The following is an 18,904-nucleotide window of genomic DNA, read 5'->3' as shown; positions in this document are numbered from 1 at the left end:
GTAGAACTTCGGAGACATCATTAATATAAATAATTTTAATCGCCGTTGAATAAGAAATGTTTCTTTCACAAGAAATGTATAAAATTACAGTACTGTATTAGACTTACGGTACCTAATTTACATACTGACAGACGATAGTTAGCGTAAAAATCTCCGTAGCGTGGCGCCACGCTAGACGGCGGAAATTATATATTTAATTATAACAAAGTTACAATAAGTTAATATATAATTATATATACAGTACCTAATTTATATATAATTAATATATAATTATATGTACAGTACCTAATTTATATATAATTTATATAATACTGTCCAGACGATAGAAATCTCTCCGTAGCGTGGCGCTACGGACGGCGGGAAAGTAGTTCGGCTTCCCGATGACGTTTGAGGTGTTTATAGGGAACTTTTACTATTTTTTACGGATACCGGTAGCAATTTTTTCGTAGTTTTATAGGAATCGTAACTATAGGGACCGTAATTATAGGGGGGTCGACTGTATATACATAGCATGTATATACACAAACTCTGGCATAGCCAAAGTCCCCATAAAGTAAATAATTTAAATAAAAAAGTTTAATTTTTGTTTACAAAAATTCAATTATATTTTTAAAATGTTTTATTCATGTTGAACCATTTTAAAAATATTTTTTGTCGTAAAAATGTTTGTACTGTATTTATAAAAAGTAAGGACGTATATGAATACTGTAGTTTGATTTATTTGTTAGCCCTATTAAATTTACTTTGCTACAATACTGTATATATAATTCACACTCATATATATGTACTGTATAGACACACTAATATATAATTAATTTACTTAATATTAAGCGTACTCAAGTCCAGAGAAGGGAGGCAGTTTGGACCGGGCCTCAGACACAGAACGGTCTACGACAGTGGCGTGTTAAGGCTTCATGGGACCTAAATTAGACAAATTTAAATTAGGGGGCCCCATGTATAGTGCTAACTTCAGATATTTTTCTTCGGAAAAATTTTTTGGAGATATATTTTCTTACAAAATATTGGTTTGGGCACACAGATAATTTCCCTTTTTTCCCATAGGATAACGCGCCAGTGGTCTACGAAATTTAATCCTTCGTGTAAAAATCTGAAAGTGTTATAAGTATTCGATAATTGAATGAAAAAATCTGTTTTTATTTGTTTTATTAATTTTATTCGTATATTTTTATAACATTCGGAGAGAGGTGAGGCTTCATATTTGTGAGTTGTCTGGCCCCCTCTCACTGTGTCAAGCATATTCTACAAATAATAATATATGAAAATTGCTCACCTTCTAGTTGTATGAATTGAAAAATAAATACCATACCAATTGCTGAAAAGAAAAAAAAATTAATTTAAAGTTTGTTTTTAATATAACTTAAAATAATAGACAATAAATTTAAGCTGTCAAGAAAGAATAAATTAGTATATTATGTCAAAGTCTTGATACTTTAATGCTTTAACACTTATTAAAAAATTGAAATTTTCAAAAAATAATTGAATGATTTAATATTTTCACGTTTTTCTTCGCATTCATTAAAGGAAAATACATTTAATGTTAATGGAATAACCCATTATTGCGTTTGTTCGACCGAAATGAATAAAGTTCGATAGAATTTCAAAGAAAATGAGATCATCATGCATAAAAAAGATTTATTTATTTATCAAAATATTTAAATGGCGAGGGAATAATCTAGTTAAAAAGTCGGATAACGAACTTTAAAACTTTCATTTTTTTCTGCTTTCTAGTCCAATTTATTGATATTTTTTTCTTTCAGATATGTTTTTTTTATATTCTGCACAATAATTAAATAACGTTATTTTAATAAAACAATAAATTATATATTTTAATTGTCCAATTTGACATATGGTTGAGGATTTAGTACAGTACTACGAATATATGTTTTAGAGCAATAACCAACTTATAGCTACTTTAATTTTTAATTTCACATTTATTTTTCACTTTTAGTTTTCCGAATGTTATATGTGTAACACGGGAAAGTATTGTAATCGCGTGTAATTTAACCTTCCGGGTTTTTGGATTATTTGTTTCGTTTATTATTTCTGGATGGGGTACAGGTTAAGGAACAAAATTTGGCATGGTAATTTGTATGTAAGAGACATTGATGCTTTTAAACTTTGGAGTACAGAACTCGAAGGATTAAAGAGATACAGAAGGTCATGGATCATATTTCGAGTAAAGTCGGTTTTAATAAAAATTTTATTCGTTATTAGCATTTACAATTTCTTTAAAAACGCGGCTCTACCCTCAAAATTAAGCCTTATTGCCTTTTTATAATAATTAATAATATAAAAGTTATTTTTCCATAACGTCTCGTAACAGACGGCGCCACACACAATTTTAACTTTTGAGCTAATGTTACAGTGTTTTTTAAATTAAATGGTAATTTTTTTTTATCATATTTCCACAAAATTACTCCTTCTAATCTTTTATTACTTAAAGTAATTTAAATCCTAGTATAATTGAAAATTATCAGACTTCCTAATGGTCCCCTTAACTTCCTGTTCGAGTGCCGAGAAAGTAGAGCAAGAGTCTTTGTCAGATTTTTTAAGCATAATATTTTAGAAATCGAAGCATTTTTGAAAAGTAGTCTATTACCTATTGCAAACGTTCCTATAATTTGTATCTAATTTAATTGTTATACAGAAGAGAAAATGATTTTAAAGAGAAGTATTTTCTAAAATTAGAAATTATTTTTATTAAACGGAGAATAAACTCCATTTTGAACATTTTACAATTAATGAAGTAATTAAGTAACAAGTTAGGCTAAATGTAAAAATCATGTAAAATACAGATTATAACAAAAAATGTATGATAATTCTACAGACACTTTAATCAGGCTGGCTAAATAATAATTTGATAATTTATTTTTTAATTATTTGATTACAATAATTACAGATGCTTATATTATTTTTATTTTATTGAACGAAGGGTCTAATGAAGCTTTTTAGTAATCGTCTCTTATGTAATGTTACATACCTTATAAAATAAGTATCTATTTAACTACGGAAAGAAGCAATTGCAAACTACGTGTATATATTTACACATACACAAGCACCTAATTTACAACTGCTTCTGGATAGAACTGTACACATATATAAATTCCCAAAGAATGTCACTTCTGGATGCAGTCATCAAAAGATTCTTAGCAACAGGATTTTGCCAGAAATAGAAGAGATTTTTTCATCTTTATACATCGAGGATTCAATCCGTTAAATGGATTGAAGAGNATAAAATATAGAGAAAGTAGGGCGATCGGTCAAAAGTGACCTCCAAGAGTTTTATTTTGGACTCAGAAAACCCTGAAACGTCGAGAAATGCAAAAATTAGGCTTTTTATCCATATATATGGATGCTATGTGTGGGGGACACGATTTTATTCGCCCAATTTGAAGCTTAATAACTCCTGTGCCTTTTGTCCAAAATTTCTGAAATTTTGCAGGGAGATATGTGTATTGGGGATATTGATGCTGTTAAATTTTCGTGGTTAAAGATGGAGGGGTTGGGAAATAGAGGGGGGTCAAATGTCATACCTAAAGAGACTTAATGAAGATTTTACTCGTTATTACCGTTTACATTTTTTAAAAAGTAAAACTTATCCCTACTCTCAAAATTAAGCGTTTTTTTCATTTTAAAATAATTTATAATATAAAAAAATATTTTAATGAGATATAAAAAAAAGGTGGCGCTACCATAATTTTAAACTTTTTTGTCGGGAAAGTTACGCAACTCATTTCCGAATTTATTTTCTTTTGTTATACTTAAACATAATTGTTTTATTAGACGAATGTTCTGTGTTTTCAAGCAGACAAATGCTTCCTGGAGGTATCTTCATTATGTAAAAATTTAAAATAAAAATTCAGAATTTTAAACAATTTATTAAAATATTTGTTGAGCATCTTTTCTTTGCTGTAGTTAAATCTGGTTCTTTTATTAAAAGAATTTGCTCTGTTTTCAAATAAGTGAATGTTTTCTTGAGGGAATATTGACTCTAGAACGTATTTTATAAGAGTTCAGAATGAAAATATTCCCAGAATTCAAAATTAAAAAGTTGTAACATAAAAGGTACCTAATAATTAAAAAATATCTGGCCATTTTCATTAGAATCTATTTAAATTACCGATGCATTAAAATTCGAAAAATAAAATTCACGACGTGCTAAAGTTCGTTAATTAATTTGAATCAAACGAGTAAACAGGACACTTAAAAACATAAAAAATATAATTGTAGGCCTATATTTTAATTATTTTCGTACAATTTAAGTATAAGTTAATTTAATTTGAAAAAGATTAATAAAAATAACTTTTTAAAAATATTTTAAAAGTTATAATTAATATTTGTAGTGATTTAAGAAGTTGTACATATGTAAGTTAGTAAGAAAGAATTTTTTAAGCATATCCCTCGAAATTTTTATATTTTATTCTTGTCTGTTGCAGCAATCGTTTGTAAATTTTATCCATCAAAAACCAGAAAGTATTCGGAAATATACTTCTCTACTACAAATGTAATTCAACTTCTTGGTTTTTTTCACGTCTTTCAAACATCTCAAGTAATCCATATTTGAATAGTAACCTTAGTCTAGTTTCATTCTTTCGATTTTACTTTATTTCCATCAATACACAGAACCCCATTCATGTTTGAATGATTGCACCGTTCTTCCTTTCGCAATTAACATTCCATTGGAATTCTGAGTTTCTACTATTTTCACTGTTCTTCGAGTGTAGAATGAAAAAAAGAAGAAAGCGGCACTTTCTTTCAATCTATTACTCTAGGAATCAAGTCAAATTCTTTAGGTAACTGAAGATTAAAGAAAAGCAGAGCAAACGGGAGAAATTCCTTACTTTCAATAACATAGAAGTTCGGGGATGTTATTTTAATTTTAACTTTAATACATAAATTAGCGTGATTATAATTCATTTATACAAATGAGTAAGTTGTAGACACCAAAAACAATCGGAATATCGGAATACCTGTGATTTTCAGTAAGTTTTTCTAAATAAATACAGTGATACAGTGATTGAATAGTAAAGCTTACCAAAAGATATTGCCTTGGTGAAGAGTAGAGGTGAGAGGGAGAGGAGGAAGTAGGGGTGAGGATGGGGAAAAGTTAGGAAAAGAGGAGATCTAAATAAATACAAGAAAATTAACCCGAAACGTCAGTTTTATATAAATAAATGCATGTTTCTTAACATAAATGCTTAATCGAACATAAGACATGCGAGTTTTTAAGAACCGTGAACTGGCCTTGAACTATGATTTAATCCCATTGAACATGGTTCATATCAAATTATGTTTGTTTAGGAACAATTCCAACTGTAGCTAGTGAAAATTGTCACAAGAACGAGGAAACAAATATATAAAATATATGTTTTAATATCCCTTATAACTTAATAACAGTTATGAAGACAAACATGTATTAATTTTGTTATTTTATACAAAATTATGTTGTTGTGTTAAATTAGTACTTATAAAAATTAGAAAGTCAACAAAACAATTTAGAATGTATACAATAAAATATATGTTTTAATAAAGTTTCCTGCATTGTTTTCATAAATAGGAAGTTAGTTTTCTTAATACTTTATGATTATATATTATACTAGCTTTTACCCGCGGCTTCGCTCGCGCGGATTTTGCAAGCGAACCCTATTTACATTCAATATTTCAACAACCATAGTAATTGTTATTTAACACCTTCTGCTGAGAATGATGAGAGTTGCTGAGAATGATGAGAGTTGCTGAGAATCAAACGAACTGTTTTTAATTTGATAAATTTTCTGGAACGTTTACAATCGTTTTATAATCGAACCAATAAGCAGAAAGAAATTCTAATTTAAAACGGTTCGAACATTTGGTTAAAAAATCGAAATATATAAAAAATATTTATAAAAATGTCTGAAATGTTATAAATTTAATACCCCCAAGTACTCAGTGGAGACTAAACGTAATTAAAAAGAAAAAATCGCATCTAAAATAGTAGAGTAGAAGCCGTTTTTCCGGTTAAGACTTAATGTTCTCTCTCTCCCCCCGCGGGGGAATTTCGAAAAATCCCTTCTTAGTGNTTTCGGGGGGGGGGGGCAAAACTTGAGACGAATATTTACATCAATAAATTTTTATTTACTTCTTTAATTTTTGGAGGTTTTTTACAAGTAGATTATAGAATATATTATTGCATCAATACAAAAAGACAAAGCATCCCACGGTCGAGGGTGTAAAGTTACGTATCTCACTCGATCCTTGAGATGAGTGTCCCGTTTGCCCCTTCTGCTGACTGCAATATATTAAAAATTAGTGAAATATTAGTACAGTTAAATATAATAATATTTACTGATTTTTCCAGATTTTTTTTTATTTATCAAAGATTTTCATAAATTAACATTTTGATAAAATCGAAACTAACAAAATTTATGTTTAATATTTTCATAAAATTTTGTTTTATTTTCTCTTCATGCAAAATATATGATAAAATACACTCTTGAAATCGCAATGGAAGTCTAATAAAGCATAGTTTGAACTGTTCTGAATATAACTTGTTATCTTTGAAACAATTTCAAGTTATGATGATGATAACATAGGATACGATGAATAATTCTTTTTAATCCATCTCTATCTAGCGTAGCATCTATCCTGAATCCTGTCTAGTCTCCTACGTTCTCGAAAGAAAAGTTTCAAGATAGATTTGAAGTATTAGTCTAAAAATCCGGTTAGTATATGCATGGATGGCTATGAGAAACTTATCTTCCTAAGAGAAGTTTAAGTTGTTACATTTTCAAGTATATGAAGATTATGCACTTTTCAGTCTTTATATCTCTAACTTCTTATTCATTATCGGTCTCAATAACTTTCTCACTTCACCCATTTCTTCATTTGCTATCCTGCGTCCACAACTCATCCTTTTCATTCTTTTATAACACCATATCTCAAATATTGAAGTCGTCCTTATTTCCTTTTGATTCACTGTCAAGACTCATTTGGTAGTTCATCACATTCTAGATTAATCAATCAATAATTTCTTGAAAAACCATTGTTCAAGACTATGCTTTTTTTTTATTTAATAAAATGCCGATTTCCCATTTCTAATTTCATGTTAGTTGTCGAAATTTAAATTCCATTTTTTTTTTGTTTATCAAATTTTTCAGATATTCAAATATCTCCATCCCCTCCAGACTTTTTCCAATTACATTTGATATTAAGTCTAGGATGATCTTTCCCGACAAGCATTCCCTTTTTTCGCATTTACTCTTAAATCAGGCATATTTTTCATTTCTTCAATTTTTTCAGCAAGTGTTGCAAACTTATCTCTCTATTTCTGACATTACCATCATATCATCCGCACATCTCAGGGTGTGAAATCTTTTTCCGTTAATTTTGATTCCCTCATCTACATCCTCTAATGTCTCCCTCGGGATCCATTCCAAATAAATATTGAATAAGATAGGAAAGATGCAGCATTCCCTTTTCTTTTCTCTCTCTACAAGAATTTACACCTTATCACTACTGTTCGGGATTCAATACAGACTTTTTAAAATTTCCGTATAATATATATCGAACAATTTCTTGTAAAAAACATTATCTAAATCTTTTTCAAAATCTACAAATCCCAAAAACAGATTCCCTCGATGATTTAGAACTTTCTTTTCTATCATTTTCAAACATGTAATGACTTCGGTCATACTTCTATTTTTACGAAAGAAAATTGAACATCAGCAAGTTCTCGTGGTTTTTCTCTCGTTCTTTATAAAATAATGCCCATTAGGATTTTAGGAGCACGAATCACAAGGCTTATCATTCTAAAATTCGTACCGTCCCAATGACCTTTTCTGATACAATAATAAATATCTTTTCTTTCGGAACATGTATAAGCGAGGAAGTAAAGTCGATTAAAATTTCATATTTAATTATTTTCCCGGCTCTGTTACGTATAACAGAAGGAAAATATGGCGGTCAAAAATGGCTCCCCCAAGATGTTAACATTTTTGGACTCGGGGGATCTTCAAACGAAAAATTTCGAAGATTTTTTCTGTATGTATATAGAGAAAAAAAAATCTTCGAAATTTTTTTTTTTGCATTTCTCGACGTTTAAAGGTCCCCCGAGTCCAAAGATGTAAACATCTTGGAAAGGATCATTTTTTGTGGATGTTGGTGTGTGTGAAAAGCATGATTTTGTTCACTCTTTTTGAAGTGTAATAACTCCTGTGCTTCCAGTCAAAATTTTCTGAAATTTTGCAAGCAGATTTGTGTATTAGGGGGAATGAAGCTATTAAATTTTGGTGGTTAAAGGTCGACGGAGTGGAGAGATAAAGGGTGTTCGTTTGTCGTATCTCGAGTAGGTTCGGACTTAATGATGATTTGCTCGTTATTAGCATTTAATATTTTTTTTATAAAATATCCCTACCCTCAAATTAAGCCTTTTTCATTTTATAATAATTAAAAACATAAAAAGATTTTACAATAAAACATCGTAACAGATGGCACCACACACGTAGTTTTAAATGTTGCCGGCAAAGTTAAACAACTCGTTTCTAGATTTTTTTTTCTATTGTGTTTAAACTCAATAGTAGAACAATAAAAATACATTAATCCAGGTCAAACTAACTAAAGAAATGTAGCTCAGAGCTGTTTTACATTGTGCAATAAACTAAAAGCAAAATGTTTTCTTCTATTAAAATATTTATATATATTTTGATCGAATTTAATTTAAATAAAATTACCAATATGATTTTCAAAATCTTCAAAATTACGAGAAACAAGATAAATGTTAAAAAATATTATAAAATTAAACCCTATTATAAGAAAGAACTAAACGTATGGCTTTGCTTCGGTAGACATGTGGTAAATGCTTTTTTCAGGAGAAAAAGTGAAAATAAAATTAGTATAAAGAAAATTAATGTTCTAAATATACTTGTTTCGGAAGACCATTAGTCTTCCACGGTGACGATGCAGTGAAAGAAGCTATTGCTTTTTTTGTGTAACAAAAGAGATAAATAATATATTAAAAATTATGACTGTACAGTCAATAAAAAACAATGCTTGTCAAGACGTCGTTATGTTTTTATATAGAAAACTAGCTGTTACCCGCGACTTCGTCAGCGGAGGTTTTGCAAGCAAACCCCATTTACATCCAATATTTCAATAACCATAGTAATTGTTATATAACACCTACCGCTGAAGAGAATTGCCGAAAATCAAACGAACTATTTTCAATTTGATCAATTTTCTGAAACGTTTACAATCGTTCTATAATCGAACCAATACGCAATAACAAATTCGAATTTANTCTTCGCATTCATTAAAGGAAAATACATTTAATGTTAATGGAATAACCCATTATTGCGTTTGTTCGACCGAAATGAATAAAGTTCGATAGAATTTCAAAGAAAATGAGATCATCATGCATAAAAAAGATTTATTTATTTATCAAAATATTTAAATGGCGAGGGAATAATCTAGTTAAAAAGTCGGATAACGAACTTTAAAACTTTCATTTTTTTCTGCTTTCTAGTCCAATTTATTGATATTTTTTTCTTTCAGATATGTTTTTTTTATATTCTGCACAATAATTAAATAACGTTATTTTAATAAAACAATAAATTATATATTTTAATTGTCCAATTTGACATATGGTTGAGGATTTAGTACAGTACTACGAATATATGTTTTAGAGCAATAACCAACTTATAGCTACTTTAATTTTTAATTTCACATTTATTTTTCACTTTTAGTTTTCCGAATGTTATATGTGTAACACGGGAAAGTATTGTAATCGCGTGTAATTTAACCTTCCGGGTTTTTGGATTATTTGTTTCGTTTATTATTTCTGGATGGGGTACAGGTTAAGGAACAAAATTTGGCATGGTAATTTGTATGTAAGAGACATTGATGCTTTTAAACTTTGGAGTACAGAACTCGAAGGATTAAAGAGATACAGAAGGTCATGGATCATATTTCGAGTAAAGTCGGTTTTAATAAAAATTTTATTCGTTATTAGCATTTACAATTTCTTTAAAAACGCGGCTCTACCCTCAAAATTAAGCCTTATTGCCTTTTTATAATAATTAATAATATAAAAGTTATTTTTCCATAACGTCTCGTAACAGACGGCGCCACACACAATTTTAACTTTTGAGCTAATGTTACAGTGTTTTTTAAATTAAATGGTAATTTTTTTTTATCATATTTCCACAAAATTACTCCTTCTAATCTTTTATTACTTAAAGTAATTTAAATCCTAGTATAATTGAAAATTATCAGACTTCCTAATGGTCCCCTTAACTTCCTGTTCGAGTGCCGAGAAAGTAGAGCAAGAGTCTTTGTCAGATTTTTTAAGCATAATATTTTAGAAATCGAAGCATTTTTGAAAAGTAGTCTATTACCTATTGCAAACGTTCCTATAATTTGTATCTAATTTAATTGTTATACAGAAGAGAAAATGATTTTAAAGAGAAGTATTTTCTAAAATTAGAAATTATTTTTATTAAACGGAGAATAAACTCCATTTTGAACATTTTACAATTAATGAAGTAATTAAGTAACAAGTTAGGCTAAATGTAAAAATCATGTAAAATACAGATTATAACAAAAAATGTATGATAATTCTACAGACACTTTAATCAGGCTGGCTAAATAATAATTTGATAATTTATTTTTTAATTATTTGATTACAATAATTACAGATGCTTATATTATTTTTATTTTATTGAACGAAGGGTCTAATGAAGCTTTTTAGTAATCGTCTCTTATGTAATGTTACATACCTTATAAAATAAGTATCTATTTAACTACGGAAAGAAGCAATTGCAAACTACGTGTATATATTTACACATACACAAGCACCTAATTTACAACTGCTTCTGGATAGAACTGTACACATATATAAATTCCCAAAGAATGTCACTTCTGGATGCAGTCATCAAAAGATTCTTAGCAACAGGATTTTGCCAGAAATAGAAGAGATTTTTTCATCTTTATACATCGAGGATTCAATCCGTTAAATGGATTGAAGAGATTAAAGACTATATAGGTCTTCACCAAAATTTACTTGCACTTAAAGAGTCATTTTCTGAAGACATTTTTAGAAAAAAAATTGATATAAACATAGTCCAATTCTTAATATTTCCAGATTTCTTTAAAAAAAAAGAAAAAAACTGTCAGGCATCACTGCCAGATTGCTAATACCATTTTAGATTTTTGTGTTTCGGAATGAATGTCGTTTATATCATAAAAGTGCAAACACAAAAGAAATTAGATGTTATGAGCATCATTACAATTATTAGGAATAGTTATGCCGAGAACAGAAATGCAACGCATTGTCTACATGCTGTCGAAAAATAAAATTCTCCGAAATCTAGTCTAAATATTGCACAACACTTGTGATTTTATCAATAAATAGTAACTTGCAATCACTTGATTTTGCATTTTTCTTGATTTTCTTCATCCTCTGCTAAAGTATTTCGTCCACCTTAGGATTAAAATAGCTGCAGCAATTTACATATTAAAAGTTGGATTCGTGTTATCTGACATTTTTGTTCAAAATCTTGTATCTGCTCCTTAAGTATGAGTAAAACTTCTTCAATCACCCTGCATATACAAATAAGATGATTATAGGAATGCGCAAGATGATATAAATATAAGCTAAAGTACTGTACATTTGAGATCATTTGCATTTTAGGATAAATTGATTTTGGAATCGATTTCAGTTTTTGTAGAAAAATTCTACAGAAATTAATTAATGTAAAATTTACAAGTACATTTTTGAAAATTTCTAATTATTAATAAGCGTACTATTGAGAATTAATGTTCAATAAGTTAGTATGCTGCAGAGAATTAATTAATAAATATTCAGATAATTAATTAAAAAACATATACAGTAAAACCTGTGTACACTGGAATCGAAGGGTACCGAATATTTTTTCCGTATGGCAAGTTACCTTTTTAAACAGGTTTCTTTTTTAATAAAAGAAATCGTTCCGTCCCGAAAGCTTTTTCAGCTTAGGCAAGTTTCCGTTTTATCCAGGTTTCGCTTTGAACAGGTTTTACTGCAGCAATTGTAGTTTAATGCAATTGTAGTTCATTCTGATATTTCTTCAAATATAATGGATTCAATAGAAATAAAAATGAAGAATATTTTTAAGAAAATTACTATTATAATAATTTTTCAAGAAAATTTTTTATTGAAAACACTTTTCAGAAAAGTTTTTTTAATAAGAAATTTGTTTTTGTTGATTTTTTAAAAAATTGTATTCATTCTAAAACCTTCCAAAAATAATTTGATATCTATTTTATTTGGAAAAATTGCCCAGAAAGTGGCATGTAATCGTTGATATAAACCATTTATGTTTTAAAATTCTGTTATTCCATTAAGAAAATATAAACAATCTTAATCAGTTAAAAGTTTTTGACTAGAAATTTCATTCTTTTGTTAAACAGAGTGAATAAAAAGGTTTCAAGTTTTAAAAGTAAACAGAATTATCAAATCACAAAAGAATTTTAAATTAAAACGATTTTTTTTATTAATCGAATAAAAATCATCGCCCAGTTTAAATTAAAATGCACATAATCCTAAATAATTTAAGAAAAGTTTAAATATGCAGAAATCTAAATGTTTTAAATCCAATTAATCTGATTTATTAAGACCCAAGCTGGTATTTGCTAAGTTTTAATTATTAATAAAATTATTGAATAGTTAATATAAAAACAATTCTCATAAATCATAAAAATATACGATTATCAATTGAAAAAAATAAAAATAAAAAATTTTAAAATAATTTGAAGAACTAAAAATATTCTTCTAGATCAGAATTCTTAATCTGGAGTCCATAAATACTCAACTGGACCATAGATAGAGTTCAGGAAGCCAGTGAACTTAGATGGAAAAAATTACAATCTTTATTGTTACTAACCTACAACTGAAATCTAGCATTTTCTCCAGTTATAAATCTAGACAAAAAACCACAATAGTATGAGCTGTATCTTTTATTTTTCATCAATACAAATCGTAAAAGACATTACACCGTGGGCATCACCAGACTGTCAAAAGTGTCTTCCTAACAAAAGAGTTTAAGAACCATATTCAGATGAAGTATATAATTAATATATTCTTAATAAATTTTTATTATAAATTTACTTAAAATTTTTCAATCTTGACTATGTTGAAGAGCTTACTGTACATAAAAGATGTTAAAAATCACATTAATTTCTATCTTTGTCTAAGCGTTTGATAGAATAAATAATGAGAAAATAAGTATTTAAGTATATTTCAGTGTTGTTAATTAATTCGAGATTGTCACAATATGCATATTGTAAATAAGTAATTAAAAAGTTTTGAATGACTGTAAAGAAAATCAGAAAATTTTGAAAAGTTATGATTTCGAGAAATTCATCTTAAGATAGAGAAAGAGAACAATGATGTTAAATGAGTTTATTCTATCTTTCAAGAGTAATTTATCTTGTAACTAGTCATACAATCGTTTATATCATTCAAATTATAAACAATACTCTCGTTTATAGTTATTACTGAATCTTGAAAAATCGATTTCCTTATTATTACTTGTTTTAGATTACATGAATCTTATTTTTCATACCAATAAATACAAATATAAAAATTAAGATTGTTATGCAGTTAACTAAGCACTTCTTTTAAGGACTTCTTAATATACAGGGGAAGTGCAAAAGTAGGTATACAATTATTACTATAAAAAACATAGAAAAAAAAAGACATTTATTTTTATGCATAAATTAAATCACAAAAAACGAAAATTTAAATAATAATAATAATAATAATAATAAACAGATAACACCTGTATTTCTCAGATTTACAAATATATACCTACTTTTGCACTCCTCCCTCTGTATTTGTCTTACTGTTAAAGCATTTATTGATATTCTGGCTTAGTTTATTCGTATCTTTGAAATAAATAGAATGAAATAATCCATAAAAATATATAGATAATGGAAAAAATTTGTTAGGAATTCGATCTATATATTACAAAGGAAAATATTCATCTAGGATGAGTTTCTATGCAGTTTATAATTTAACTGATTTTGGATTTAAAAGAGTGTCAAGTGTGCTTTAAAGAATCAAAATTATAGAATAGTTTCGTTAATAAAATATCTAACTTATAATTAATTATTATAAAAACATCAAAATATTCGATATTCTAAAGTATTATTTACTTCTACTGACAGAATTTAAAATGAATTCTGTTCATAATAAGTTACATTGCAACATTAATTTTTAAATATTTTATTCACTAGGATGCTCAATAGAAAACACAACTCTGAAATTCTTAACCTAATTTTCATAATGTATACTCGATGAAAGCGTGTTTTTACTATTACCAAAATTTTTCTAACTCATTACGTGAAGGCATCACAAATAAGGAAAACATCATATTTTAGATTCATTATAAATAATATTTTTCTGTTAATGTTTCTAATCTTTCCCATTTGAATGATCACTTGGATGTAATGGATTTTTTTGGCAGCCTTTAAAATAATGTCTCGAGACGTTTCTACTCTTTCTGACTTGTGGATGTGTGTTCTTGGCATTTAGCAAAATATTTTCGTGTTACCAACAGAACATTGGAGAATACTCAAGAATTCATTTAATAAAAATCGTTAACAAAAATAAAACAGAAAATTAAAAACTGCCTTATTTTGCACGCAGATTTATTTGTTATGATTAAGTATGTGAATAATATTAACATTAAATATTTATTTAGCAATGCGAATTAGGTAAACAATTGTTGCAAAATGTCGTTGAAAACGGTTAAATATATTTAGTTATAACGCTGTTATATTCAGGCTCAGATAAGGGAAGAGAACAAGACCATTTGGCACGGACCCCGTGTACACACGACCCTCAAAATTTAATCATTTACGTTAAAAAACTTTAAAGTTTATTATGGTAGATGTGAAAAAAGTCAGTTTTTGTTTTATTGATTTTATATTTATGGCTTTCGTAGAGGATGAAAACCTCACATTTGTAACTAGTTCGGGTCTTCCCCAATCTCATTCAGATGTCCTAGTTACAGCCGAATACAATTAATAGTTTTCGAATTACATTAAATTTAAAATGCTTTTTTTATAATTGTAAATGAAAATATCATTGCAGCAAGTTTATATATGTTAAATGAACTGACAAATTATAGATAACGTCAATTCAATATGTTTAGGTATTCTAGCAAAAAATACGCACGAATTTTAAAAACTGTTGCTTCAACAAAAAATTTAAGGAATAACTTGTCCTTTTGTTATAATATTTTCGTTAAGTTTAAATAAAAAAATTTTTTGGTAAGTAGGAAGACCAATGTGAAGAATACTGACACATCACGCAAAACGCAACATGTATCACATATACACACCTCCCCCCACACATGCAAACGACACACACAACAATAATTTCGAAACAACTTCAAATTATTAAGTTTTAAAAGGTAAAAACTGCATAGAAATTAATGCATTTTGTTACATTTAATATAACTTTTACAAAACTTTTGAACAGGTTACATTTTCCGATTGGCCGATACGAGTGCTTTTCAATAAAATTTAATTGTATTTTATTCAATTCACTTAATACAAACAAGGAGAAATATAAACAACGAAAGTAATAGCGAGGTTGCGGCCGAAGTTTTCATCTCTAAAACGTGAACGCCGAACGTCGAGCGCCGCTATCAAGAACCTCGCTAATAATTTTTAAAATAACTGCTAGTACATAGTATAAAAACATAATAATATTAAATAAATAAATAACATGTCGAACCTCCAATAACAACGACCTCTAAATAGCGACCAATTTTTTTAAACAAAAATGCTTATAAAATAACCTCCAAACAACGGCTATTTTTATGTTACCATCAGTAGCCGTTGTTCAGAAGTTTGACTATGAAGCAAAAAATTAAAAATAGTTAACAATAAGTTTGACAAAAATTTAATAACCCTAAACATTTATTCTTTATTAATATTATTAAGTATTAATAAAAGTTAATTATTATTTATATCCTGAACCTTTTAAAAAATTTACACAATATTTATTTCTTTGTGTAATAAAATTTTCAATATTTATTACACAATATTATTGGATGATTTAAATTTAAATTATCCAATCAGATTTAAAGTAAAACTTTCAATTATATTACGAGCGATTTTTTTTGTTTTAATCATGCCATATTTTATTCAATATAACAGAATTATTTTATATAATCACATTTAACATAAATGAGGTTATAGATTAAAAAAAATAATTTTTAAAATAATTATCTACAGTACGCACAGAAATAATATTATAAACTTTTTAAAGATAAAAAAAATTTAAATGTATACAGAAATGAATTAATACATAATTAATAACAGTTAATTAAGATTATTTAACATACCTACTACGAAGTTTTTAAGCAATTTAATCTCTGATTGGGGCATTTACATTCAAATTATCCAATAGATTTGAAAAATGTAAATTTCAACAGTAAAACGAGCGATTTTTTTCTGTAAAACTAAAGTCATATTTTATTCGATTTAACAGGTCGCATTTTTTTTAAAAGACGAGGTTAGATACAAAAATAATAATTTTTAAAATAACCGTCCACTGTATGCACATGTTTTTTTTTTTTTAATTTTAAGTAGAGTATGACTGTTGGATAAGAGCCATTTGCCACAGAGGGAATCAATTGATCGTTTTTAACGAAAAAAAAATATTTTTAAAAGTTATCACAGAATTTTACAACTAGAAAAAGAAGGAAAAAATATCTGTCTCGCTATATTTATATTAATGAATTCACAGATTAGAAATAATGGGATATTGATTTTTCATATTATAACGAGATTTCATCAAACAAGAAACATTTTTAATACTTTAGGAATAAAGTAATATTTAAAATGCAAACTTAAATAACTAAATTTTTTATACACACATAAATAATAATACTAGCTGTGTGTGCCCTGTGCTGCTCGTACTTTTGAGGGGGTGGAATGTAAGTAAATGAGGGCTAGTTGTATTTTGTGCAGTATTTTTTTTAAGGAGTCGAAGAATAGCTGCGTGTGTCTTGTGTTGGTCAGACTTAAGAGGGGTGGGTGCCTCACAGTATTTTTTTTCTAGGGGGCCGATTAATATTCATGCCAAATTTGGTGCGGATACATTAAGCATCTTTACCTATCAAACAAATATACATATTTTGACTTTTATATATACAGATAATATTACTTCGAATTTTAAATCACATACATTTTTAAAAAGGCATTTTCAGGAAGAAATTAAAAGTAAACTTAAAAAAACAACAGATTTTCAAAAAAAAATTGAACGATAGAGATAAATATAGTTTAAAAGAAATTTATTAAAGCGTAGAAACGTTAATATTGTATTTAAAACATTATAATTAATAGAAAATATAAAAAACAAAAATTAATACTATGGTTGGAATCGAGATAGGATGATTATTTTGTTTCTTTTAATATTGTTACAGAAAACAATATATAATTTTTTTATTACATACAGACTTTTAAAAAATGACAAAAAAGTCTCAAATTTAAATCGCATTCTTTAAATTCGAAATATGTGAAAAAGGCAACTTAAATTTGACGTAACACAGCATTTCATTATGACATAAAATTCTTGATTTTTAATACCAGAGTCAAACTTAAAAAAGTTCATTTCATATGCTTCTTACACATAAATGTTAATGTTTATAATTATGATTATTTAAACACCTACAAAATTTTTAAGTAATTTAATGATTGGTACATTTTCAATTCAAATTATCCAATAGATTTTAAAGTATAAATTTCAAAAGTATTACGAGAAATTTTTATAATACGTGTTTTTTATATACCAAGGGTTCCCAACCTTTTTCATGTATCGACCCTTTTAAGAATAATTTTTTCTCTTCAATATTATATTATATGTAAATATATATACAACAGTCTCTGCATAATTTTTAAAAGTATCTTCCTACATTTATTTGAGAGAGAAAAATGTGTAAAGTGTTTAATATTATTAAATAAATTGTTTATATTTAAAAAGTTTGATGGTCGATGCCTACCCTCGACCCTCAAACTTTCCCTTTTTCCATTAATCCTGTTATAGAGGGCTTAGAGATATATACAAGGTTATACAGGGATATATACAGTGTTAAGGTCTATACAAAAGAGAAAAATAAATAAATAAATTTTCTGATGTAATTAAATTTGAACTTTAAATTTTCACACGAAACAGCCTGACTTGTTTGATAAAATCTTATTACATTTTGATAGCATTTCATAAATGCGAAAATCCATTTCTGTTGACATCTGTTTAAGAAGTAGTTACATAATCGTACGGGCGTGTTGAATAACCGCAGCTATATAACTTTTGCATGGTTTCGATTCATTTATTTTAAAGAATGAAAATTTCCTGCTATCCTAATTTCTCTACTCCGCTTCCTGAAAGCACACGCTAACTATAATTAAACATGTTTAGAAAATAAATTCATAATTCTAAAACGTTAAAATATACTTCTAATAATAACTCGAGTAATTAGTGGAGATAATAAACAAGAAAGAAGATGAAAGAAGTGGAAAAATCCGTCACTGGCAGGACGTCCTTCGTGACGAAATTGCCTCTTAAATTTTATATCTCACCTCGAATGGAATTCATTTCTGGACAGTCATCTCGTATTTGTATTTTCGTTTCGACAGATTTCCTCTGATATATCGTTTACTAATCGATTTGCCAATATTGAATCTAACAAAGACCCGTTTACTATTAGGGAATGGAAATAGTTTATCAGGTTTTTATCATGAAGTTCACGTTCTGATAGCTCTCGGACATTCTTTAAATCAGTTTATACATTTGGAAATAAATAAATAAATAAATAATATATCCAGCAACTAGTTGTGTAACTTTCTCGGCAAGAGA

At 27.7% G+C, this 18,904-nt stretch overlaps 1 protein-coding gene across 2 annotated transcripts in view; it reads right to left on the bottom strand.

Moving 5' to 3' along the window:
• Window positions 1-18,904, bottom strand: part of LOC111640403 (neuropilin and tolloid-like protein 2) — a 91,046-nt gene that overhangs the window by 22,993 nt on the left and 49,149 nt on the right. For both annotated transcript variants that reach the window (XM_023386411.1, XM_023386412.1), the window contains one exon: window positions 1,292-1,333. In XM_023386411.1, coding sequence (XP_023242179.1) covers window positions 1,292-1,333 — 42 coding nt within the window. The remainder of the gene's footprint in view (window positions 1-1,291; window positions 1,334-18,904) is intronic.

Source organism: Centruroides sculpturatus, unplaced genomic scaffold (genome assembly GCF_000671375.1).
Source record: "Centruroides sculpturatus isolate CEXI.00-Female unplaced genomic scaffold, Cexi_2.0 scaffold1429, whole genome shotgun sequence".
In the NCBI taxonomy this organism is placed as follows: Eukaryota; Metazoa; Arthropoda; class Arachnida; order Scorpiones; family Buthidae; genus Centruroides; species Centruroides sculpturatus.
Note: the sequence above shows the minus strand (reverse complement) of the source record. Positions and strands in the feature narration are given on the sequence as shown.